General features: G+C 39.0%; 1 protein-coding gene across 1 annotated transcript; it reads right to left on the reverse strand.

The window, feature by feature from the left end:
* Nucleotides 1–9,033: 9,033 nt before the first annotated feature.
* Nucleotides 9,034–13,211, reverse strand: LOC145634842 (uncharacterized). The gene is made up of 5 exons (XM_081686197.1): nucleotides 12,506–13,211; nucleotides 11,942–12,022; nucleotides 10,482–10,510; nucleotides 9,421–9,516; nucleotides 9,034–9,045 (listed from the first exon to the last, which is right to left on the reverse strand). Exons 1-5 carry the CDS (start codon nucleotides 13,209–13,211, stop codon nucleotides 9,034–9,036), a joined length of 924 nt encoding a protein of 307 aa, XP_081542323.1.
* Nucleotides 13,212–27,830: the final 14,619 nt, after the last annotated feature.

Consider the following 27,830-nt stretch of genomic DNA (forward strand, 5'->3'; position numbering starts at 1 on the left):
AGCAATATAATAGGGATAGAATCAAAGAAGGGAGTTTGATTGTACAATGACTTTATAACTTTTTGTAGCATGTAAAAATGGAAATGTATTTTATTGTACTTTGTGCATGCTTGAAAAGTGTGGATTGGCTTTGGTCATCTTTGAAGTAACATGAAACAACAATTTTATTTCCCGTTCAAAAAAAAAAAAAAAAACAACAATTTTATTTTCCACTATCATGAAAACTTCAAACCATTTTAAATGAATGAATGAATGTCATTCATGTAGAAAATGCATAACAAGCAGCATTAAAGTAATTACATATCTACAACCGAATGCATATTTTAAAGCTTGGTTCGTGGAGGCGGATGCACGATCCGCATGGTGCATCCGCTCCAAAATATAAAAAGGCGGAATGGACATGCAAGTATGTATTAATGTGCATAGGCATATAAAAAAAAACATAGTGTTCATTTATAATGTACATCAGATTTTTGTGCAACAATTTTGTATATATATATATATATATATTTAAAAGAAATTTTGTATAATGAAATAGATAAATAGTACTGTAATTATATTTTTTACCATACACTAATTACAAATCATTTCAATTTTTATTTTTTTTTACCAAAAGTTCGCTTTCTCTCCCCAAACAAAACTTCAAACCCATTTAAATTCCTCAAACCTCAAGCAAAATTTCAAGAAATTCGAAATTTTGAATCCAAAATTGTTCAATATGACAAATAAAAACGAAATGTAAGACCAAATTCGACATTCATACTTGTTTATTTGACATTCATACTTGTTTATTTTGAGTCTGAGTGTTTGTTTTTTATAAATTTGATTGAAAATTGTAATAATTGATTTTATTGAGAATTAATTGCGATTTTGATATAATTTTGTTGTTGCAATGAGAAATAAAATGAAGTTCTTGAAGAAGATCGATCGATTAATACATTTTGGAAGAAGAAATCAAGCAAATAGACAAATTTAGAAAAAGTTGTAGATCCAAATAATACAATGTACATTAAAATACAGTAAAATGTTCTTTTTTTTCATAGGTACATGATCCAAATGATACAATGTACATTAAACATGTAACCAACATTATAACATGTATGTTCATTAGAATATAATACAATGTACATTATAATTTATAATACAGTAAGATGTACTTTTTCATATACATACATGATCATTTATACCAAATTTAATACATGTTCTTTACTAATATTACAAAAGTTCTTTATATTTACAAAAAAAAAATAATAATATAAAACTGGATGTTCTTTATAAAATAGCTATATGTTCTTTACAAAACAACTATATGTTCTTTCCGCCTTTTTTTTTTTTTAATGAAAATCGGATGCACCAAGCATTGTGCATCCGCCTCCATAGAGAAAATTTCAATGCATATATTGGTATCATTGGATGATCAAATAATACCACTAAACAACAGTGATACTATATTAGTATGTATGCTTATAATATATGCATTCATTTATACTAAAATTATATAAATAGTATCATTGAAAATATAATGGTACTAAATTAGCTTTCAGTGGAATAATGAGCATGTAGTCCCCCATCACGTGAGACAACCTGACTAAAAAATAGGTGAGATCCACCTACAGACCTCTCTCTTCCTATCTCTCTCCTCTTCTTTCTCTATCATGTGTTTTTAGAATATTTTAATCATTGTTATACATTTACACATATATAACATTCCTTCATTACTACTTCCGCTAAAACTTCTATTATTGAGGATAAATTTTGATTAATGTATAGGATGATATCGATGTTGATAGAACAAATACTGGACTCGGATCCAGCCAATCCTTGACACTAATTAACATAACGGCAACGTGACCATATTGGCTCATATTGTACACACTCAAGATCATCCACATGGCTGGTTGCTTCCAACTAGGGTGTCAATTCGGATGATCGGATCGGGTCTGATATAGTCGGATCGAGTCGGGTAAATTTTTAAAGTTAAGTCATACTAAATTGTTATGTCCACGCAAGTCCAAATCTGAATCAGATATTTTTCGAATCAGTTTCAGATCGGGTTGGGTCGGGTGTGCTTTTGACACCTCTACTTCCAACACGTGGACACCTGCCACTTGCATGAAATGCGGCTACGTGGCCAAGATAATCTTCCTATAAATACTCAGTAATTTGCTGATTTACAAGGTAATAAATACATCTTAAACTTTCTCTCTTCTCTCAAAAGCATTATTCTTCTCTTCTTTTATCTTATCTTCTTTTTGAACTCATCATTGAATTTATCATCGGAGTGGTTATCCCCGGATAAACCCCGGGGTTAGCTAACGTACATTAATTGTGTAGGTACTTGGCTAGACGATAGGGTTTTTCGCAGATCCTGGATATGGGTTATCAGAACTCATCCGAAACAATCAATTTAGAACAAATTTGCAATAAATGTACCAGATGCACCTGATATTTTTAAGATAAACTTTTAAATAAATCGAATGTACAATAAAACCATATATATTGTACATCCGTTATAAAGTTACCATAAAACGAGCAAAAGTTATCCTGGTATAAATAAAAGTTACTAAGTATTTATACTTTATTGATAAAAGTTACCTAAAAAATTGTAAAAATGACCCTAAATTTGATAAAAGTGACCCCCAATATACAGTAAATTACTACACATCGAATGTATAGTTACTCTTTTTTGATTAAAAGTCAAAAAAAAGAAAAGAAAAAAAAAACCCTTATTTTAATGAGAATCTTTTGTTAAAATTTTAAACATTTACCATAATAATAAAATAAACGCTATTTAATACTTCTTTTTTTTAAGTGTTATGCTTTGACTATTTTAGAAAAATAATTGACTTTAATATAATACTCTCTCCATTGTTTTAATAAGTATTCAATTTATCTTGGGCATTCACGCTGATATAATACTTAAACTGAATATAGATTAGCAATTAAAAATTAATAATCTATTCATTGACAAGTACTCACAAGCCTGTATATTTTCTCATGTACTTCTTCCGCTTCTTTTTAAATGACACATTCAATTTAGGAATATACTTTTACACTAGAAGAGAGAATGTTAAAGCAAATAGGTAGACCATGCACTTAATTTATTTAATCAAGTTTGTAGTGGGGTAAAAAACTTCCCAAAAAAGAATATGTGTCAACTAAAAAAACAGGATATTGTAAAATCAACATTATTCAGAATAAGTCAATTAATAGTACAAGAAGTGCTAATATAACCCTTAATAAAAAAAATAAATAAATAAATAAATAAATAAATAAAAAAAGAGCAAGAGGAAAGTGAGGCCTTAAACATTAGGAAAATTTGCAAATTGCAGCCATTTAAAGTTCGTATTTTGCAAATTACAGCCATTTAATTTTTTTTTTTTTGCAAATTGCAGCCCAAAAGTCCGTATAAATTGTAAATTGCAGCCCGATTTAATTTTTTCATCGGTTTACATGTTGAAAAATCTTCGGTTAAGGTTTTAGGGGTCATTTTAGCCCTTAAAGACCCGAATTGAGCTCGGAATTAGCAAAAAAATAACGTAAATGTCTCATATTTACAGTTTCCTACAAATCGATACACTTTTGTTACGCAAAACGAGATACTTGCGTTATTTTTTTGCTAATTCCGAGCTCAATTCAGATCCCTAAGGGCTAAAATGACCCCTAAAACCTAAATCGAAGATTTTTCAACTTGTAAACCGATGAAAAAGTTGAATCGGGCTGCAATTTACAATTTATATAAACTTTTGGGCTGTAATTTGCAAAAAAACATTTAAATGCCTGCAATTTGCAAAATACGAACTTTAAATGGCTGCAATTTGCAAATTTTCCTAAACATTACTACTATATAATAAGATAATGGATCGGAGTCAGTATTTTACAAGTATTAAAAAGATATGAAGTGAAAAGAAAAAAATAGTTGTGATTTTGAGTGGGAGACCATAACTCCATGAGAAGAGAGAAATATAATATGGAGTATTAAAATGTAATTGTTTGTCAAAATTGAAAGGGTAACACTTAAAAAATAAAAAATAAAAAATAAAAAATAAAAATAAAAATAAAAAAAACGGTCATTTTTTATAAGCGTAATACTTTAAAAATACAAGGGGAGTAGATAAACTACAGAGTACTTAGTGATATATACTACGGAGTAGTATTAAAAGTTGGAAATGGGATAAAATTGACATACTTGTACTGTAATGACTAATGAAGCATTGAGAATTCTTCAAATTATAATCTTGAGTTATTGACCCTTACTTTACTTCCATACAATGCAGAACTTATACGCATGCATTTGTGTTATGGGTGTTGTAAAGATCATTATTGCTTGTGTTTTTTTTTTTTTTTTTTTTTGAAGGATGATAACATCATAGTTAATGCAGGCCTTAAACATTTCATACTCCCACTGTCGAACTAGAACACACAAGTGACACAACCACCGTTACAATTTAACACCTCCTACTTAACAGAGCGTGATCTACCTGATGCCTCGTAAGGCTGATGTCACCATGATCCCCTTGGGTTGCTTGGGGCCTTCCGATCGGTCGAACTTCTGGAACTCGGGTAGGAGCTGCGATTGGCGATATCCTCGTCAAAGCGCATTTGAGCCACGGCTCTGGTCCACACCTCTTCAAATGTTGAGCAGGGATACTTGACCATATCTTTGTACAGGTCCGAGTCCGTATGCAATCCGCGGAGGAAGGCTTCAATGGCAGTCCTATTGTCGACATTTTTTATTGAGACTTTCTCCTTGTTGAATCGAGACCAATAAGTTCTGATGGTCTCCTTGGGACCTTGGACGATCCGATATAGATCGCTCGTGTGCTTGTCGAACTGCCTGCTACTTTCAAAATGGGAGTAGAATTTGTTAACTAACATAGCAAAACTAGTTATACTACCTGGTTCAAGTTTGCCGAGCCACTTGAGGACGGGGCCTGTCAGCGTCGCGCCAAATGATTTGCACATGCATGCCTCCCAGCACTCGAACGGGATCGAAGCTTGCCACATCCGCTGCTTGTAGTACTCGACATGCTGCTCGGGACAGGTCGTTCCATCATATAGCGATGTGAACGTCGGGAGCGACAACCTTCTGGGAATCCGGGCCAAGGCCAGCTCGTCGCACAACGGGGTCGCTGCGAATCCATCTGGAGCTTCTCGCTGAACGGGGATCGGCATGCCGGGCATCTTCTTCATCATCGACAGCACCCTGGAGTTCTGCTTTTCTAAGGCAGCCAACCTCTGGAGCATGATTTCCGTCTGGTCTGGCTGCGGGTTGCCTTGGTCGTCTCCTAAAGTTCGAATAATCCTTTGCCTGGCATTCCTGATTGGAGGATCCAAATTCATATCTCCGTCACTAGACTCGGTATCAGTGTCATGTGGAGATTCAATGACATCCAACGGCGGCATCCTGGGGATCAGATCTAAGTGCCTTGGCTGGCAACGACGATTGCTCTGGGCGGACTCCAATTGCTGACTGAGAGTAGCTGCATCAGATTCTGACGCTTCCTTTTCCTTGCTGAGATGCTCGTTGGATTCCCTAGCTGCTTCGAGGTCGGCTTGAATTATCTCATAAGCAGCTTTTAGCTGTTCTGGGGTCATTTCGTCAGCCGACATATTGAAGGGTTAACGGGGGGTTTTTAGATTTTACCTAGTTGTAGCCCCACGGTGGGCGCTAAATTGTTTATGCTAATTTTTGTTAAGTGGGATTGAATATCAAAATCTAGGCTAAGGATCAACTAAGCAAAATCAAAAGTAAAACAAGACGAGAAAGGGAATAAATGACACGAGGAATTGGTGATGCGGAAAACCCAATGAAGGTAAAAACCGCGGGTAGAATGAGGAACTACCAAACTTTCACTATGCAAAATATAATAATCAGGGATTACAATAAGGATCGTAGTATGTATATTGCTAGATGGAACTGTCCTTTGCTCATGGTTGCTTTGCCTCTTATATAGACGATTGCTAGGTTAATTTCTAGTCGTTGCAAGGAGATAGAATCGTGCCCATGATTTTCAGACTTTAGTTGCTGAAAATGTTCTTCTTCTGTTTTGAATTCGAACGGACTGATCTGGCTAAGCTTGGACTAAGTCTTCACTTATCTCTTCCTAGAAAATAGGGAGTTGTTACTTGAGTTCGTCTTCCGTCAATGCTGATGATGCGTCGTCGAGCTTGCGCCTTCGTTAAGAGGAGTCTTCGTCATTGACTTCATTTGACTATCGTTGACCGACCTGTAGATTTATACCCAAAACAATTTGCCCTTATTGCTAAAACGTGGATAACCATACACTTTTGGCAATTACTTTAAAAAATAAAAATGCAAAATAAAACTAAAAATAAACAAAAATTAAAAAACTAATAACCGTAGAAAATTCAAATTATTGGGGGGGGGGCGTTTTCGTCCTTTATTACGCACGTTCTTCAGGGGAGTCACTCCACTTCTCCCACTCTCTTACTCTAACCGTCACTTCATCCTTTAATTACTACAACACGCTTCGCGCTTCCCCAAACTTCTACTCCATTCTACTCTTCTCTCTTCGCTTTCTCTTTCTCTTGCGAAATTTTTCCGGCGGTTTGGCGGCAGTGTGCAGCGGCGATTTCGAACTTCCGGCATCCTCAATTACTAGGTAATTAACTTAATTTCTCTTTGCATTAATCAATTTAAGCACGATGTCGAACAAAATTCCCAAAATTAGAACTAGGTTTTCTCTTCGCGTTGTTGAAAAAAGAGGAACGATTGTTTCACAGCAAAAATCAAAGTCTTAGTCTAAGTCGCTAATGGCTCCGAACATGACGAGTGATTTCGTCAAGATGGCGGGCTTCCCTGGCACTACTTTTTCCTACATTCCGGGGCCTGGCCAAACGGTGGAGGATTGTCCCGAAGATTTCGTTGTTTTCTTTAGATATCCTTTTGCGGAGACAACGATTAAATTTCCTTTCCCGCTCTTGGTTCGTTCTTTCTTTGAAGTTTTGGGCATCAGTCCTGGACAGCTGATGCCTTCTGGTTGGAGGATATTGTCGGTAATAGTGGAGTTGACCAAAGATTGGGAGGATCCCTTTACTTTGGAAGATTTGGCGGTAGGGTATGAGATTAAGATGGCTGAAAGTGGTTTCGTCAGTTTATGCAAAAAAGGAAGTCGGTTGGTTTTGAATACTGATGTGAATGACAGGGGTTAGAAGAAGTGGTTTCTCTTTGTTAAGAGGGTGTCGTTGGGTAATGACGGACTGTGGTTGACGACGGGATGGCCGATGAAGGGTAAGTATTTTCATGGTATTCTTGTTCCTCTAGCTTAATTTTGGCTAAATGGTTTGATCTTTTCTCTAATTATACAGAACTGGACTTGGGCTTTCTTGAGTCATCGGAGACCTCTTCGTCGAAAGTAAAAGAATTCCTTGCCATCAGTCCTTCAGCAAGAACGTTTGTGAGAAAGAAGAAGTCGACGGGCGATCAAGCGGGGCAAGGGCAGAGTACTCCAGTGAGCTCATCAAAACAAGCAGAAGACTCCGAAGAGACAATGTCAACTCGTAAGTTTTTATTTATTGTAGTGAGATTTTCGTTGCTTCGTCATTATGTCGTTGCTTTGGGGTTTACCATGTCTAATGCTTTGTCAGAGTCGACTGCTCAAGGCATTCGTTGAGGTCGGAGCTTAACTCAGCAAGAAGCCGATTTGCAAATGAGGAGGAAGTGTGGCTTGAACCCCCAAGAGAAACGACCGTCGGAGGTGGCAGAGAAAGCGGAGCCCGTTCAGACTCCGGCGACTCAGAGGACCGTCGACGAGTTTGGCACTATTACCTTATCTCCGTCCCCTCCGCGCAAGCAGTAGAAGGTTGACGACGAACCTACTGTCCCTGACATCTTGGCGTGTTTCCCTGCAGATTTCTTAGACCTTTGAAAGGACGATCGTCGCTCTCTCTTTCCTGGCTTGAACCAGCTGTTATTTCCAGGCTCGAGGGAACACATGGCTGGTACCTCTTCCCTGGATTTGGCTTCTGAGGCGGCTACGGCTCATTTATATGTAAGTTTTTACTAAGTACGATTTTTGCCTATTGGGGTTAAATTTTTGGGTTTATGATTTGTATCGTGTTTGATCAGTGTCTGCAAAATTCCTTGGTGTTGAGGGAGAGGGTGATCGACCTGGCTAAGGAGATGAAGAGGCTGGACAGTGCAGCCAAGAATAGTGAAGCTCAACGCAAGACTGCGGTTAATGTTTTTTAGCTAACTAAGAAGGACTTGGATGAAGCGTCGAGGAAGGTGGACGACCTTGAAAAACAACTGAAGGCTCAATCAGAGGACATGGAGAAAGAGCGTCAAAAGTTTTAGGTCCAGCTAAAGGAGCAGGCAAAGCAGTTGGAAGATAAAGTTGGGGTAATTGCGGCTAAGGACGAAGCTCTGACGAAAGTGCAAGAGGAGCTAGCGTCGGCACAAAAGGAGTTGGACGACGCGCTGGATGACTATGCTAAATTGGATATTAAGGTGAAGGCGAAGCTAATGAAGCAGTTCCTGGATGGAAAGGTTTTGGAGTGGCTTCCTCAGGAGGTGATTGATCGTTTTCTGGCCAACGGCGGAACCCTCGACGAGATGGAAGAGGATGCTGCGATGGCGTCGACTGCAGATTCGGGTCCTGGCCCCTCTGTCACGATTGCTTCATTTGTTGCTGCAGCTGATGTCCAACTTCCCGTCACTGGAGATCAGCCTATCGACAACCAGCCTGCGGTTGCTGTCGACCAATCTGTCGGGGGTGCCGAGGAGTTGCAGGTCAAGGTCGTTGATGACAATGCCCGCGCTGATGAGATCGTCAAGGAGGTCGTTGATGGGCTCTCCACTGACGGAACTGATGCTTAAAGGCCGTCGTCTGTGATGGTTCAAACTTTTGCTTTGTATGCTTTTAAACAATCATTTGCTTTTGCTTCAAAACTTGTATTTTGGTTTGATGACTTGTGCTTTTGTACTTTTGTTCCACTTGAGGGCAAGTGGTTCTTTGACAGTTCGCTTTGTTTTATATGCTAAGTATTCCTTTGATTTTCGTCATTTGCTTAAGTTGCGATCTGTAGACGTAAGGCAAAACACAATATAAAGTTTATAAAAAATCTGTTTGTTAAAGATGATATGACATGTCAAAAAGGATTTGTAATTTCAAAAAACTCCAACTCTTATTAAATTTAGGATAATATGTTAAACAAGGGAAGATGCTTAAATACAAAAATATGTTGTAGCTACATAGTATGCTTCGTCGAAGACTTTGTGATTTTAGGCCTATCGTTGCATTGTTTACCAATGCCCCTTGTGTCCCAGCGTCGACGCTGAATCCTGAATACTGGTTCGTGGTTCAAGTGTCGGGTGTTTGGCGTCAGACGCTAAGGTCAGGTTTGCCCCGGGCTTCGTCGTGCTTCGATTGTCGCTTGAACGGCAGCTTTACTCACCTTTTTAAAGGATGTCAGTGTAGCTGACGTCTCACTACAAGAAAAAGCCAATTTAGCGACGGCAAAAGTAGTTGCTAATCCGTTGCTAAAATGGATCTGCAACGGATTTGCGACTACTTTGGTCAGTCGCTAAACACCTCGTCGCAAATCCATTTTTGCAACTAATTTTGAGTAAGTCGCAATTTTAGCGACGCCTTTGCGACTTCTATTTAGTAACTAACTTGATGATATTTGCAACAAAATTTTGTCTGTCGCAAAATATTAGCAACGGATTAGCTACTACTTTGACTAAATATTTAAGTTTATAGAGACCAAGATTTTACGACTGATTAGCAACTACAAAGACCAAATTTTTGCGACTATGAAGACCAATTTTTTCATGATAGATTAGCGACTACTAAGTCCAATTTATTACATCTAACCAATCAGTCACTAAAACATACTTTCAGTTGCTAGATTTTGCAACTAACTATTAATATTTTGTGACTAATTTAGGGATGAACAATAGCAGGGTAAAAAACATTAGGTACCCACACATATCATTGAAATCAATATAACATCACTAAAATTTAATGATAGATATTCTATATATACATAAATGTTACAATATTGGAAAGTATATATGTTGTTTATAATACAATATACACTATATTATAATTTACAAGTATAAAAATTACAAATTTATACTTTACTGCAATACGAGGCAGTAGATAATCTTCATCAATATGCTTCAATGGCTAGTGCATTAGCAGCAGCAGTGTAGCGACAGTAGGACAACAACAATTTGGCAGCAGCAGCAGCAATAACAGAGCAGCAACAACAGCAAGTAGCAGCAAGTAGCAACAACAATAGCAATGATTATGGGAGCAGCAAGCCAACAACAGAACCTCAAATAGTGAGAACAGAACTTAGTTCATCACCACCAACATGTACATTGGGGGAGGAGGTTGCAAAACTATGCAATGCCCGGATTAGGGAATGGTCCGCTTTCAATTAGTTTCTCACAATATCGAGGTTTATTAGTTACTTTGCTAGAAATGTTATCTCAAAGGATAATTTACCTCAAGTAGTTGGCTCCATTGCTTAGTAGCTGTAAGAAACACAAGATTAATTACAGCGAGTGATATGATAAAACAAAGTGATAAGTAGACTTCATAGAGTTTAATATTGTTGTTTTAGTTAGATTTAGTTGTTTTAGTTCTACAAGTTTAAATAGCAAAATCAGACTATCAGAGAGTTTAATCTCATTTAGCTTATAGTATTCTAATAACCCGATAAAGAAGAAGTTTTCCCAATCAATCATAACCAAGAAACCAAAGTGAAAATGACAAAAATTACGAATTACCTAAAACAGGCACGAAAATTATAAGATTTCAAAGAGAGGGACAGAGGTACAGACTCCGGCGATATTTCTCTAACTCTAGCACCCTCGCCTCCTCTCCTAGCGGAGTTGACAACGGCCGAGCTTTCTTTGGCGAAGGAAATGCAATAGGACAAGATTTCCATCAGAACAAAGCTCCTCAATGAAAATCATAGTCAGGTTTTCGCAAGACGAAACACAAAACCCATGCTTAATAACAACTAATACATGTATTTCGATCACAATAATCAATATTTAATCATCAAATCATTTCAATCACAAGATCTCATGTGAACCCTTTAATTAAAGAAAAGCAAAACAAAACAATATTTCTAAAATATTTTGCAAAGTATTTCTCGTTCTTCATCTGATTAGGGTTCTAAATTGAACTTAGGTAAGATTAATTTGACTAAAATCATTTTTATTAATACTAAAATAAATGTAAAGTTGACAAAATTAAGTGTAATTTGATTGAACTTTCTGCATTTCGACTGAATTATTTGCGTTTAAACGAATCGATCGAAGTATATCCCTAAAACTAGAACTTTGAAAAAAAAAATTCAATCACCTAAAATTGGAATCTTAATTTTCTTTAATTGATGAAAACTACAAATTTATTTTATCATTCAAAAGATCCATGCTCTTATATTTACAAATTATCGGAATCCAATTACTCCATGACAAGAAAAATTCAAACCTACCAATGGTGGCACAGCAGAGTGGTGCGGTGCTGTAGACGTTCATCATTGTGGGCAGCAGTGGAGCGATGGTCGGTGGAGCGATGTTGGTGCGGTGGCTCGGCGAAGCAATAAGCGGTAAATTGATTAAGCCTGTAAACGGAGGTTTTACTTCTTGAAGCAGTAAACAATACTCTGTATATTTTTCTTTTATTTAAGAATAATAAACAAAGGTACTCCCGTGAAAGTGAAGTGAAGTGAAGATGAGCGCGCATTTCAATGCCTTTGATTAATTTGAGTAAACCTAAATATCCCTCCTAAATTTAAAAAAAAAACAATTAATTCTTTGAAAAGTATGAACATCAAACTGATACGGAGTAGGAGTACTAAAGATTTGCAACTAAATATTCCAATCTCTTTCGATCGCAAAAAGTATTTTTTGCGACTGAATATAGGGTAGTAGCAAATCTCAGTCGCAAATTACCAACATAATAGCTACTATTAAATAATTCGTCGCAAAATTTGCAGCTACCTGCATTTTCAGTCACAAAATTATTTTTTGCAACTGAATATTAGATTAGTTACAATTATCAGTTACAAATTAGAGACGGCATAGCAACTGTTGAAAAATTAGTTGCAAAATTTGCGACTACCTGTTTTTTTTAGTCGCAAAATAATTTTTTGCGACTAAATATTATGGTAGTTGCAAATTTCAGTTGCTAAATTGGCTTTTTCTTGTAGTGTCTGTCGTCGTTTGCCTTTTGCTGTTGAGTTAAGGCTAGATTTTTCTTTTCCTTTAGTCATATGCCTCGTCGATCGATGTACTGCAAAACTAACATGGTTAAAGTACCGTTGGCCGTTGGCACGGCCAACGACCCTCCGATGCTTAAGTCAATACACTTAGTCGTAAATGGAAACTTAAACAAATGAAATAAGCTAAGAGTTTTATTAGAACATTACCGTTTTGTCGACGAACGCTTTTTGCTATTTGTTTAAAAGTAGTATTTTCTGAGATGAGTTGCCTTCCAACTTCTTGGAACGGGGTTACCTTGCTGGTTGGTTAGTCGGTAAGCGCCGTTGCCGATGACTTGGGTAATTTCGTATGGTCCTTCCCATGGGGGAGCAAGCTTTTCGTCAACCGGATTCTTTGTATTGTGGAACGCTTTCCTTAGTACCCAGTATCCTAGTTGAAATGTCTTGGCCTTGACGTTTTTGTTGAAGCTTCTTGCGACGATTTGTTGTTGTGCTGCCATTCTGATTAACGCTATCTCTCTTAATTCTTCAATTGCGTCTAAGCTGTCTTCCATATCCTCTTGATTTCTTTCCTCCGTCATGAGACCGAATCTTGACGTCGGGAAATCGGCTTCAACTGGGAGAACGACTTCGCACCCATAGACAAGGGAGAAGGGTGTCTGCCCCGTCACTTCTCTTGGCGTCGTCCGATTGGCCCACAGGACTGTTGGGAGCTCGTCGGCCCATTTTCCTTTTGCTGCTTTTAGTCTCTTCTTGATGGCTTCCATGACTACTTTGTTGCTAGACTTGGCCTGCCCATTGGCTTGTGGGTACCTTGGTGTCGACGTCCTCAACTCTATGCGAAACTTATGCAAAATGTTAGTCCATATGAATGTAATGACCTCCTTGTCCGTCACCTGTTTCAAAGCATCTGCCTCAATCCATTTAGAAAAATAATCGGTTAGTGCTAACATATAGACTCTTTGTCCTGGTGCTGCGGGTAGCTTCCGGACGATGTCCATTCCCCACCTCATGAAGGGCCATGGAGATAGTGTCTGGTGGAGGGGCTCTAACGACTTATGGACGGTATTGGCGAATCGTTGACAGCTGTCGCATTTGGTCACGTATTGTACTGCGTCTTCATGAAGCGTTGGCCAAAAATATCCTTGTCATTTTGCGATTTTGGCTAATCTTCTCCCCCCGACGTGACTACTGCATATCCCATCGTGCAAGTGGCTAAAGATGGATTGTTGTTCATGTTTTTTGATGCATCTTTGGGATAACCCCGACGCTGATTTGTGGAACAGGACTCCGTCAATGATGTGGTATCGGGAGGCTTTGTATTTAAGTTTTCGTGATTCTGCCTTGTCATTTGGAAGGATGTCTTTGGTCAAGTAGTCTATGATGGGTTTGGTCCAGTCGTCGTCATTATTGATGTCGTCGACTGGTAGGATTTCTTTGAAGGATACAGATGGCTTTTGCAAATGGACTAAGGGGATGTTTGTGAAAGTGGTCTTTTCGAGGGCGGAGGCTAGGTTTGCTAGTGCGTCAGCTTGGGCATTTTGGTTTCTTGGGATTTGCGAGATGGTGAAAGGTTCGAAATGTTTGGCTTTTTCTTTGGCTATGTCGAGATATGCTGTCATTTCGGAATCTTTTGCTGCAAAGTCACCTGTTATCTGGCTGACGACGAGGAGGGAGTCACTGTATACATCCAAGGCTGTGGCACCTAAGTCTTTTGCGACTGCCATTCCTGCAATCAAAGCTTCATACTCTGCTTCATTGTTAGTTGCTTTAAAATCACAAGATATAGACCTTACTATCATGTCCCCTTGTGGTGACTTTAGCACCATTCCCAGGCCAACTCCTCGTTGGTTGGACGAGCCATCGACGAACAAGATCCACTTGCTTTCGCTCCGGACGTTGTTGATTTCCTTTACCTCTTTGTCAGCTATGGCCTGTAAGTCGGGGCTGAAGTCAGCCACAAAATCTGCCAGGGCTTGGGATTTTATTGCTTTTCTGGGTTGGTACTCGATGTCCATCGTGCTCAACGAAATTCTCCACTTGCCCAGACGTCCTGTCAGATCTGGTTTTCTCAAAACAGACTTAAGCGGATAATTAGTCATCACCACTACGTGGTGGGTTTCAAAATAATGCCTTAGCTTTTTAACAACAGTGATTAAAGCGACGACTAATTTTTCTAGGGACGTATATCTTACCTCGGCTGGGAGTAGGGTTTTACTTACATAGTAAACCGGGAGCTACCCAGCTTTGTCGTCTTCTCTCGTCAAGACTGCGCTGACAGGCACAGCGCTGACGACGATATAAAGCTGCAAAGGTTCGTTGGTTTTGGGTTTCGACAGGAGGGGTGGCGTCATTAGGTATTTCTTTAAATCTTACAGAGCTTTCTCATGATCGTCAGTCCATTCAAAACCTTTATTTTTTCTCAAAACTTTGTAAAATAGATGACATTTATCCGACGATCGAGAGATGAAGCGATTTAATGCTGCCACTCGTCCTGTTAATTTCTGGGTTTCTTTAACATTTCGGGGGGATTGAATATTTATTAGGGCTCTAACTTGGTCACGACTAGTGTAGACACCCATTTGTCTCTCCCCAAAACCAAACCCAGTGATGAGTACCTTTCACGTCGAATCATAATCGAATGAAACGAAAGTGTGGAAAGGTCTAGTGTTGCGGAAAGTTTTATTTCTTTTCTCTTCTCCCTGATTTTGAAAACTTTATTTTAAGAAAACAGCCAATCCAGTTTGGTTGGTCCATGATATGGGTCCAATAGTGGTGTAGTTGGATGGGGCTTGCAAAGACCTTTCTAACGATATATTATAAGCCCAATTCCGATGAATATTGAGGAAGTTATGGCCAATTTACTAAACTGGGCCCGGTTTGAGCTTTATGTACGGCCCAATGATCTAGGGGAGGGCCTAATATGATTTATCATTCCTAATGCAATTAGGAATGGTTTTAGTCTTCTAGAACATTCTAGAAGGTTCTTTTCATTCTTAATTCAATTAGGATTCTTCAGAGTTTTAATTAGATCAAATAGCATTTTCGACTGAAATTATATTATTTTATCTTCTAGTATGGGAAATTTATCAGATTTTCGAAAACGCGTTGAAATCCAATTTGGCGTCCAACCCCAGGCCTTGGCGCCTGGAATCAGGATTGGCGCCAGACGCCAGCCATTGGCGCCTGGCGCTAGCCACTGGTCCTGGCGCTAGCCACTGGTCCTGGCGCCAATGAGCCAGGGCTGGCGCCAAGATGTTTTTGTGGTCTTCAGACTCTGTTTTGATAAATTATCTTTTTTGAATGATTTTCTCTATAAATATCGTATCAAAAACTCCGTTTTCATGGACCCAATTCTCCTTATTCTTAAGTTTTCACCAACTATCTTCATCATTCATCAACAGGCATCATCGATCATCAACTTTCTTCATTCACAAATTATTCATCAATTAGCATTCATCTACAGTCAAATAATCCTTTTCGTTCATCTCTTTTCATCAACTTTTATTAACATTCATTCTTTCTTTTTTAAACTTTACTTTTTCATACAAAATTCCGCATTCGCAAGATCTAGATACGCCTAGCCATATTCGAAGTTGCCTTCGGCCTAGACGTGAAAGGTTTTAATTTCTGAGGGTTTGGTCCCAAATCTCTCTTTCAATTATTTAATTTAATTGCTTTGATTATTATTTTCCTTGAAGTTACTAACGTGTGTATTTTGTTATTAGAAAGAGGTACGAGGCATCCAAGTAAGTACTTTAATTGATTAATTGATTTATGATGTAGAAATCATGCTTAGATTGTTATTTTGATTCCTAGTATCATGTCTAGGGTATCTTTAATATTAAGTATGATTAAAAGTACGATGCTTCCTATGTTCTTCCTAATATTTATGATTGTTAGTATCATGTTAGGGTTAAAGATTTGATTTTTATTGCTTAGTGACATGTTAGGGTTTGTTATTAATCTTGTTAGTATCATGCCTAGGATCTTGCTATGCTTTAACATGATTATGATTATTATGATTATAATTGTTATTATTATTATTATTATTATTATTATTATTATTATTATTATTATTATTATTATTATTATTATTATTATTATTATTATTATTATTATAATTATTATTCATGATATTGATTATTTATTATGTTGCTTGATATATATTTATTTATTGCTTGATCACCTTTTATTGCATGCTTAAAGGGAATTTGTATTTGCAATCACGCTTAATAAGATAATTAATAATCTTGTTTAGGGTTAATTGTGATTATAATTTCAAGTGATCGCCAATAATAGATTTGTTTGTGCATTAAATTCAACCAACATAGATTAAACAGGTTTAGGGTTAATCCTATTGATTGTATGTTAGTCAGAAAGCACACATGAATACGAGCAGAATAAAGTAGAGGCCTATTATTAGGGCAGGTTCAATCTCTTTTAGGTTGGATTTGTACCTTCATCCCCGAACCCTTATTTGGTTCATGACCTTATGGAGATGACGATCTCTTGGATCGTTAAGGGGTGTAACCTTCACCTCGTGAACGGTTTACAAGTTCCTTAAAAACTTGTTGGCGACTCTTTTGCTCTATCTTCTTCCCTTTTGGACGCCACCGTACTTTAGTGTATGATCACAGTGGGGTTCAAGCTAGTGGGATTTTTAAAGGCTTGAAATTATTCCCTACAGTTTTTGGCGACTCCACTGGGGAGGATTTCTATTTTAATTCCTGAATTTGTTTCGGCAATGATTTAGAATGAGTGGATAAGACTCGAAAAGTTCTAAGTATTTCATGTGCGTAATTTTGATTAACATTGTGGCATATGCATAAAAAGGTTCTCATTGGAAAGACCATCCGTAATGAGTCAAAAAACATAGTATTTTACACGTAGGAAATTTGAGAAATGTCTTTCACAACTAGGACTGAAATAACACCGCGCGAAACTGGATGATTTTATTGAGCACAGAAAGCTGCTGAGGCATGTGGGAAGTAGCGTCAAGGGCCAGAGCTTGGCGCCAAACTTTTAGCCGTAGCGCCAGACGCCAGTATTGGCGCCAGGCGCTACAGTTAAAAGTTGGCGCCAGTCTCTGTTTGCTGGCGCCAATTTCCCCCAATACCGAGCCAGAAATATGCGTTCTAATTTCGACCGGTTTTTCGTATTGTTTGCTCGATCCTGCTTCCTGATTGAATTTTTTTTCTCACTTTTCTGAAACCCATATGTGTTCTACATATGGACATAACCCTCTGGGAATTCATGCTCTATCTACCCGATTGAACGCTCCTGGCAACAAAGGGTACATCTGAGAGGTTGAATTCACCAAACCATGGAAGTGAGTTTTTTCTAAAAACTCGCGGTGTTCTATCCACACGCGTTAACCCTTCACGGTTAGGCTTCTACGCGGTGCATCTGGACAATTAACCATGGACCCTATTTGACTAAACCATATCCCGAACTTTAGAGAACTAGAGTCATGGTTAGGTTGCGAAATCATTGCATCATATTGTGCCTACTTGACTAATTGTGCATTATTGGTTGTGCATATATTTTCTATGTTCCTCTTAACCGTTTGTTGATTTGTGTTGAGATTATAATTAATGACTTAAAGAACTTTGCCTAACTAATTAATTAATTAATTAATTCGAGTCAATAAATTTTTTCTTTTAATCGGAATTGACCTAGTACGACTTTAGGCATACCCCAGTTGACTAATAATACCGAAAACAGTCCCAGACCGAGGCTCCAATATTGGTGCCAAAATCTGAGCTGTAGCGCCACTGTATGTTGTGTAGCGCCAGACATTTACTAAAAAGTCTGGCGCCAATCACCATATTGTGACGCCAGTTCTGTCGCTTGGTCGACAGTTCGGATTATTTGTCGAGTCATCACCTACTGTCTAATTAGTCAGTTTTCTGTTTAAATTCGGTTAATTTTGCCGACAATAATGCTTAATTAAATCATTAATCGAGTCTTGGTCACATAGTCTAGCCACATGGTCATGACACGAGTCTTAACATGTCACGTACACTCACTAGTCTTAACACACACTTTGAGTACACATCACCATGACCATGTCGTAGGTCCATGCATGAGTCGGTCTTTCCGTCATTTGAGTTGGGGGGTACATTCTAATTCTTCATATCCCTCCATCTAAATCTTTCTTCACATTCTTCCATCTTTCTTCACCTCCTCCATCCATTGCATGTTGAATAAAGTTTGAGTCAAATAATTAACAATAAATATCCCCAATTTCCTTTTCCACAGTACTTGGTCGAGGAGAGAAGGGCGATTAATCAAGGACAACCTCTTTATTCAAGTCTCGCTTTTTGATAAACCAATTCGTCAAAAAAGGAAGGCTAAGAAGATAATGGCAACTCAAGAAGAAGTCAATGAGCTTAGGAACCAATTGGTTACCATGACTGAAACACTGAAACTACTCACCCTCAAGGTCGATGATCCCGTGAAGCAACAACGGATGGATCTCATGCAAGAGAGTCTAAGCAAGCTATCTAGTGACTATAAATTTCAGGGCATGAGTTCGCAAGGGGTCTCGCTGGACAAGGAACTTCTTCCGCATAAGTTCAACGCCACTGACATCCCCAAATTCAAGGCAACAGACAACCCTTACTTCCATATAAGAACTTTTGAAACTATAATGAGCATTAAGGGTATCGATAAGAAGGTTTTCCCCTCTCTGTTCCCACTATCTCTTGAAACCGTTTGCCAACAATGGTTCTTCTCCCTTGACAAGGAGAAAACCTCTACCTGGGAATTGATAGTGAACGCTTTCGTTGATAGGTACAAGTGCAATATCCAAGTTGAAACCGACCATAGACAACTTGAGATGCTAAGACAAAAAGAGAATGAAGGCTTTACTTCTTTCTTTAATAAATGGAGGGAAACTTCCGCCAAGATGATTGAGGTCCCCACTGAAAAAGAATCCGTGAGGATGTTTATCAAGAATCTCCAAGAAAAGTATTCAAAGCACTTAAAATATCAACACAACTTGAATACTTTCAAGGCCGTCTATGACATAGGTATCGAGATCGAAGATGACCTCGCAAAGCAAAAAGCTACTTACAATAGCAACCACGGTGGCTGGAAAGGAAAGAAGAGCAACAATCCTTCTTCTTCCGAAAACGCCCACTCTAGTAATAATGTTAGTACCTTTGACCATAATGGTGTTTTAGCCATAGATAATCAAGGATCTAAAAGGAAACCCAGGCGAGAGTTCACACCTATTGGAATGACCTACGATGCTGCTTTCGATCGTCTCTATGATCTAGGATTAATCAAACCTATTGGCCCTACCGAGGATCCAACACCAGAAAATCGATCTTCGAGATGGAATCCAAATTCCTATTGCAAGTACCATCGAGGAAACGGTCATACCATTGATGAATGCTACAGGTTTCAAAATCTCATTCAAGACCTCATAGAAGCAAACAAGGTCCCATTGCCTCTAGCTAGCGAGAAGACTGGGTGATGATGAAGCGAATGACACAAGACAAGAGGCGAGCTGCAACGACAAGATTTCATGGCCTCTTTTTTCTATTTCTTTTTCATTTTTTTCCTTTCCCCAATAAGTCTAGCATAGGCACCTTTCTTTTCCCTTAGATTAATTTTTGTAGATTCTTTATTTATTTTCCTTTAATAAAATGAGCATTTATTTCCTTGCATATGATCATTTCATTACATTGCATTCAAAAAAAAAAAAAAAAAAAAAAAAAAAAAAAAAAAAAACCATGTCGAATTAAGCACAAGGTATACTAATGATTTGGGGCACCCCTTGTAGCCACATCATATCTCCTTTCGCCTTTCTAATTTACAAATCCTTTCTTCATAAACCACTTTGAGCCTCGTCTAACGATAGACCCTTCTTTTTTCAACCTACATCTACCTAACCTTGGGATGGGATGGCGTGCAACTTATGCAATTCTAAAGAAAGCAATAGCAAAAAATAAGCAATAACAAAAAACAATAAAAGTGTACAAAAAGGCAAGTGTTCCAATGTCTTTGATATGAAAATATCTTCGATAAGAACACGTCTCAGATTGCGTCTCTTATCGAGTGCTCGGTACCGTGCCTGAGAAACACGAATGCCAAGTGAGTGATAGACCGCATGATCGGGATTGCCCACACTTATAAAAATAAAATAAATGCTAAAGCAAAAAGAGCTAAAAAAGAATAGAAACTCAAACATAAAAATACAAAGATTCAAAAGCAAGGTTGCACACCTTGGGGGCTTATCTAGGGTCTTGAGCCTTTATCCCCTTCTTCTTTAAACCTTTAGCCTAACCACGTTACAACCCTTAAAAAGACCTTTTTGAGGTATACACACTTGTGCGAGGTTCGGCTAGAGCTACGTTCGGCCTGATTCCTAACGGATACGTAGGCAACCTCACATCGAGGTGCGGCCGTAATAAAAATGCATTCATATTCACATTCACACACTTACACCATGATCATATCAAGGGATCCCCTGTGCTCATCCCTATTCATTTAGAGCTAGACTTGGGGGCTTGATCCCTACATCATTAGCTTGCCTAGCCTAAGAGTCACCATTATTTGGCTCTTTTAACAATAATATTTTCCCACACACTTAGCTCTTGCGGCCTAGCTTTAGTGTCACTATCACACACCGCACAGATACACGACCAAATATGCTTCCCTTAGGAACCCTTTGTCATGAAATCTTAACGTTGAAGCATGCCTTGTCATATCAACATCACTCATCAATCATAATCATCATAGCATCGAAGTATGAAGTGCTTAGCCTCCGTGCCTAAGTTACTCAAATACTTTCATCATGGAGTCAACAATTGAGATAGCCTAGGATGAATTAATCCTTGAACCTTAAGAGTTAGTATCAAATGACATTTGACTAAGCTCATTCAACATGCATCTTCAAACTTTTGATTTTCTTTTTCGGGAGAAAGTCGGTACCCTCCACAAAATTGACAGAAAATTTTTGCTTTTTTGCATTTTTCGAGTCGCACGATCACATTACAATGCACACACGAGTCATGTACACATTGAGTCATGTCGTGTCATATCACTTTGATTTGAGTCTAACACATGTGTCATTACACTTCGAGTCGAGTCAACCTCGAGTCAATCAAACATATCGAGTCAAGTTTATACCTCGAGTCGTGTCAAGTCGATGAGTCAAGCAACATTAAGCCTTAAGATCAACCCTAAGATAACATTAAGCCTTAGGTCAACCCTAATATAATTAAAGAAATTGGCAAAGTTCTATAGTCAAAATTAAATACAGGTGCAGCAGAATAGGGAAGACCCTACTCCAATTCTTCGCGCCAGAGATATTTCAGCAACGACAGAGCTCGAAGCCTCTTAGAAAGGTGATTTCGACTTCATGCAACAATTTTGGGTTCCTTGGTACGCCAGTTAGCCCCTATAAGTAATTTGACATGATTAGTAGTCGGCTTGATTACAATCGTAGTAAGTGATTGACCTGACGAAAGATCGTCTCACTTAGCTTAAGCACCTAAGTATTGGCTCATTACAATTGGTTCAAAAGCAAGCACTTAAACGATAATGTTTCCAAATATGGATTGTCGCGCATTCTTATTAAACGACAAAGTTTTCCAAAAATTGGATTGTCATCCCCAACTGACAATATTCCCAAAAATGAATTGTCGTGCATCTTCTTCAACGACAATTTTTCCAATATTGGATTGTCATCTCTGGCAAAGTTTCCAAGCGTGGATTGTCGTGCTCCTTCTTTGTTTGGCAATTTTTTCCAAGTTCGGATTGTCATCGCTGGCAAGTTTTCCGAAATTGGATTGTCATACACCCAGTTCCCTATAGCAAAATTTCCCAAAGGATTGTTGTAGGTCTCTACTCATCATAAATTTCGGCAAAAGTTCCTCAACGTGGGTTGTCTTCAGCAAGTGGCAAATTTTCCCGAAGTGGATTGTCGATCGACTCTTTTTTGCAAATTTTCCAAGACGCGGATCGTCAATAGTGGTAATATTTTCCCAAAAGGATTGTCGCATAGCGTTGGCAAATTTCCAAGGTGGATTGCTTTCAAGAGTTATATTCCAAGATGTGGATTGTCGATCGTAGCAAAGTTCTTATGAAAGATTGTTACGAAGCATTGGCAACTTTTCCAAAAATTGGATTTTGGCAAATTTTCCGAGGTACGGATTGTCGCTTCATCGTGACAACATTTCCAAGGATGGATTGTTACGTGGCATTGACAACTTTCCCTAAATCGGATTGTCATACATCATACAAGAGTTGTGTTGGCAACTATTCCCAAAGAAAAGAGGATTGTCATCACAGCAAAGGCACCGACATACAGGTTCAAGAGCATAGGGCACCGACATACAGGTTCAAGAGCAAAAGAGCGCCGACATACAGGCATAGCGAGAGCAAAGTTCAGGCGAACTTTTAAAGATCGACAGGCGTGGATCTTCGGTATTTTCCTTTGGGAAATTATCGCATCAAATGAGGATGACTTCAAGAGAAGATATCTTCGGCGGAAAGTTGTCATGGACAACTGAAGGTAATTTCAGGGCGAAATTGTCTTCGATCATAGTTCCTGAGGCATGGAAGATGATCGTAATGCGGATGAGAATTATTTCAAGAGAAATAATTTTCGATGATATTCCCTTGGACGTGGAATATTATCAATGCGGAGGAAGGTAGTTTCAGGCGAAGCAATCTTCTAATTTGGAAGCAGTTACAAGGCGTAGCGGTTTTCAGGCGGGATGACATTCTCTAGCTTGCAGGAGGTCATCAAAACAACAGCAGCAGCAAATCGGTTACTTTCAGAGACGTGTGCTCGACGGTGCAAGATACGCGTTTCTTAACTCTTTTATCTGTTTGACTAATGTTAGTTTTGCAGGTATCGGCGTTATAAGATTGATTTAGGATCGCAGAACGTTCTGAATCATTCTCCGTCCCTATCGATACTTTGGCTTTCGTTTTCGAAACTCGCGTTTCTCCAAACTCAGTCAAAGTGGGGGCTTCTGTAGACACCCATTTGTCTCTCCCCAAAACCAAACCCAGTGATGAGTACCTTTCACGTCGAATCATAATCGAATGAAACGAAAGTGTGGAAAGGTCTAGTGTTGTGGAAAGTTTTATTTCTTTTCTCTTCTCCCTGATTTTGAAAACTTTATTTTAAGAAAACAGCCAATCCAGTTTGGTTGGTCCATGATATGGGTCCAATAGTGGTGTAGTTGGATGGGGCTTGCAAAGACCTTTCTAACGATATATTATAAGCCCAATTCCGATGAATATTGAGGAAGTTATGGCCAATTTACTAAACTGGGCCCGGTTTGAGCTTTATGTACGGCCCAATGATCTAGGGGAGGGCCTAATATGATTTATCATTCCTAATGCAATTAGGAATGGTTTTAGTCTTCTAGAACATTCTAGAAGGTTCTTTTCATTCTTAATTCAATTAGGATTCGTCAGAGTTTTAATTAGATCAAATAGCATTTTCGACTGAAATTATATTATTTTATCTTCTAGTATGGGAAATTTATCAGATTTTCGAAAACGCGTTGAAATCCAATTTGGCGTCCAACCCCAGGCCTTGGCGCCTGGAATCAGGATTGGCGCCAGACGCCAGCCATTGGCGCCTGGCGCTAGCCACTGGTCCTGGCGCTAGCCACTGGTCCTGGCGCCAATGAGCCAGGGCTGGCGCCAAGATGTTTTTGTGGTCTTCAGACTCTGTTTTGATAAATTATCTTTTTTGAATGATTTTCTCTATAAATATCGTATCAAAAACTCCGTTTTCATGGACCCAATTCTCCTTATTCTTAAGTTTTCACCAACTATCTTCATCATTCATCAACAGGCATCATCGATCATCAACTTTCTTCATTCACAAATTATTCATCAATTAGCATTCATCTACAGTCAAATAATCCTTTTCGTTCATCTCTTTTCATCAACTTTTATTAACATTCATTCTTTCTTTTTTAAACTTTACTTTTTCATACAAAATTCCGCATTCGCAAGATCTAGATACGCCTAGCCATATTCGAAGTTGCCTTCGGCCTAGACGTGAAAGGTTTTAATTTCTGAGGGTTTGGTCCCAAATCTCTCTTTCAATTATTTAATTTAATTGCTTTGATTATTATTTTCCTTGAAGTTACTAACGTGTGTATTTTGTTATTAGAAAGAGGTACGAGGCATCCAAGTAAGTACTTTAATTGATTAATTGATTTATGATGTAGAAATCATGCTTAGATTGTTATTTTGATTCCTAGTATCATGTCTAGGGTATCTTTAATATTAAGTATGATTAAAAGTACGATGCTTCCTATGTTCTTCCTAATATTTATGATTGTTAGTATCATGTTAGGGTTAAAGATTTGGTTTTTATTGCTTAGTGACATGTTAGGGTTTGTTATTAATCTTGTTAGTATCATGCCTAGGATCTTGCTATGCTTTAACATGATTATGATTATTATGATTATAATTGTTATTATTATTATTATTATTATTATTATTATTATTATTATTATAATTATTATTCATGATATTGATTATTTATTATGTTGCTTGATATTTATTTATTTATTGCTTGATCACCTTTTATTGCATGCTTAAAGGGAATTTGTATTTGCAATCACGCTTAATAAGATAATTAATAATCTTGTTTAGGGTTAATTGTGATTATAATTTCAAGTGATCGCCAATAATAGATTTGTTTGTGCATTAAATTCAACCAACATAGATTAAACAGGTTTAGGGTTAATCCTATTGATTGTATGTTAGTCAGAAAGCACACATGAATACGAGCAGAATAAAGTAGAGGCCTATTATTAGGGCAGGTTCAATCTCTTTTAGGTTGGATTTGTACCTTCATCCCCGAACCCTTATTTGGTTCATGACCTTATGGAGATGACGATCTCTTGGATCGTTAAGGGGTGTAACCTTCACCTCGTGAACGGTTTACAAGTTCCTTAAAAACTTGTTGGCGACTCTTTTGCTCTATCTTCTTCCCTTTTGGACGCCACCGTACTTTAGTGTATGATCACAGTGGGGTTCAAGCTAGTGGGATTTTTAAAGGCTTGAAATTATTCCCTACAACTAGCCTCAATTCCCCTTTGTGTTACTACGTAGCCCAAAAATTTTCCAGCAGACACCCCAAACGAGCATTTAGTAGGGTTAAGTTTCATACCATATTTTCGCAATACCTCAAAGGTCTGACGGAGGTGATCGACGTGGTCCTTCGACTTCTTAGATTTCACCAGCATATCGTCGATGTATACCTCCATCGTATCTCTTAGCTGGTCTCTGAACGTCTTGTTGACTAACCTCTGGTACGTCGAACCTGTATTTTTTAGTCCGAATGGCATGACTTTATAGCAATATATACCTTTGTCGGTCATGAAGGCCGTCTTCTCCTGATCGTCGGGATGCATTAGGATCTGGTTGTATCCGGAGTAGGCGTCCAAGAATGTTAAGAGCTCGTGACCTGCTGTCGCGTCTACCATGGCGTCGATGTGCGGGAGCGGGAACGGATCTTTAGGGCATGCTTTGTTGAGATCGGTGAAGTCGATGCACACTCTCCATTTGCCGTTCTTTTTACTGACGACGACAACATTTGCGAGCCAATCTGGATACTTGACTTCTCTTATCTTTCCAGTGTCGATCAACTGCTGCACTTCGTCGTTGATGATTTTATTCCGCTCCGGAGCAAACTTCCGACGCTTCTGCTTGACGGGCTTATGATTTGGGTCGACGTTCAGCTTATGCGAGATGATGCTCGGGTCTATACCAGTCATGTCCTTGTGAGACCAGGCGAAACAATCTTTGTTCTCTTGGAGAAAGGCTAGGATGGAATTTTTGAGTTCAGGTGTTAAGTTGGCTCCGACACGGACGGTTTGATCTGGCTTTTCGGGATCTAAAGGTATCTCGTTAATTTTGAGGTCTTTGGGATTGTCTGGTGTCGGGCCATGCTGTAATTGATATGCGGTTCTCATGATTGGTTTAAGGGTTGTTTTGTAGCAGTGTTTGGCTTCACGGGGTTCTCCTTTAATTTCTTGGACTCCCCAGGGGGTGGGAAATTTGATTGGTTGTTGGTAGGTGGAAGGAATGACTTTCAATCGGTGGATGCAGGGTCGTCCTAGTATGGCATTATAGGCTGACGGGCAATCAACGATGTTGAATTTGGTTTGAGGGTTTAGGCCTCCTACATAGGTTGGAAGGGTTATATCTCCGAGAGTTGACATGCTTTCTCCACTGAAACCGACCAGAGTCGTCGACCTTCTGGTGATGTCACTATCTTTCAACCCCATGTCTTCCATGGCTCTTCTAAACAGGACATTTGCGGAGCTTCCTCCATCGACCAGCACCCTTCGAAGCAGACAATTCCCGACGACCAAAGAGTCCTCATGCTCTCTATTGATGTTGTTGACGTCGTCATCATCGAAGGTAATTGACATTGCCTCCAGCTTCTTTTCCAGGGGGTCTCTGATTTCTTCCGGGACATCTGCATTATCTATCGTCGACTTTGCGATTCTTTTTGCTGCAAAATAGGTTAGCCCACAAATATCGGAACCACCAGTGATAACATTAACTATTACCTTGGGTACAGGAGGCTTCGGAGGTCCGGCTGTCGTCGGTTCTGGCTGATGACGACTTGCGTCATTGCTTTTCTTTTTCCCTAATAGATGCTTGAGGTTGCCTCTCTTCAACTAGAAGGCGACCTCTCTTCACAGGGCATAGCAGTCTTCCGTCTTATGGCCATGATCGCTATGAAACTCGCACCATTTGCTCATATCTTTCTCCGACTTTGGCTTGTTGCTCTTCGGCGGCCAGCACACTTTACTTCCTAGGGGCTCCAACTCTTTTACCACAGCTACGATATTCACGTCGAAGCCATACTCCGATATTTCGGGGTATTGCGGGGCGTCGAGGATATCTTTGACCTGCACAGCATTAACAGAGCGTGATCTACCTGATGCCTCGTAAGGCTGATGTCGCCATGATCCCCTTGGGTTGCTTGGGGCCTTCCGATCGGTCGAACTTCTGGAACTCGGGTAGGAGCTGCGATTGGCGATATCCTCGTCGAAGCGAATTTGAGCCACGGCTCTGGTCCGCACCTCTTTAAATGTTGAGCAGGGATACTTGACCATATCTTTGTACAGGTCTGAGTCCGTATGCAATCCGCGGAGGAAGGCTTCAATGGCAGTCCTATTGTCGACATTTTTTATTGAGACTTTCTCCTTGTTGAATCGAGACCAATAAGTTCTGATGGTCTCCTTGGGACCTTGGACGATCCGATATAGATCGCTCGTGTGCTTGTCGAACTGCCTGCTACTTTCAAAATGGGAATAGAATTTGTTAACTAACATAGCAAAACTAGTTATACTACCTGGTTCAAGTTTGCCGAGCCACTTGAGGACGGGGCCTGTCAGCGTCGCGCCAAATGATTTGCATATGCATGCCTCCCAGCACTCGAACGGGATCGATGCTTGCCACATCCGCTGCTTGTAGTACTCGACATGCTGCTCGGGACAGGTCGTTCCATCATATAGCGATGTGAACGTCGGGAGCGACAGCCTTCTGGGAATCCGGGCCAAGGCCAGCTCGTCGCAAAACGGGGTCGCTGCGAATCCATCTGGAGCTTC

Source organism: Chenopodium album, chromosome 1 (assembly GCF_948465745.1).
Source record: "Chenopodium album chromosome 1, dcCheAlbu1.1, whole genome shotgun sequence".
In the NCBI taxonomy this organism is placed as follows: Eukaryota; Viridiplantae; Streptophyta; class Magnoliopsida; order Caryophyllales; family Amaranthaceae; genus Chenopodium; species Chenopodium album.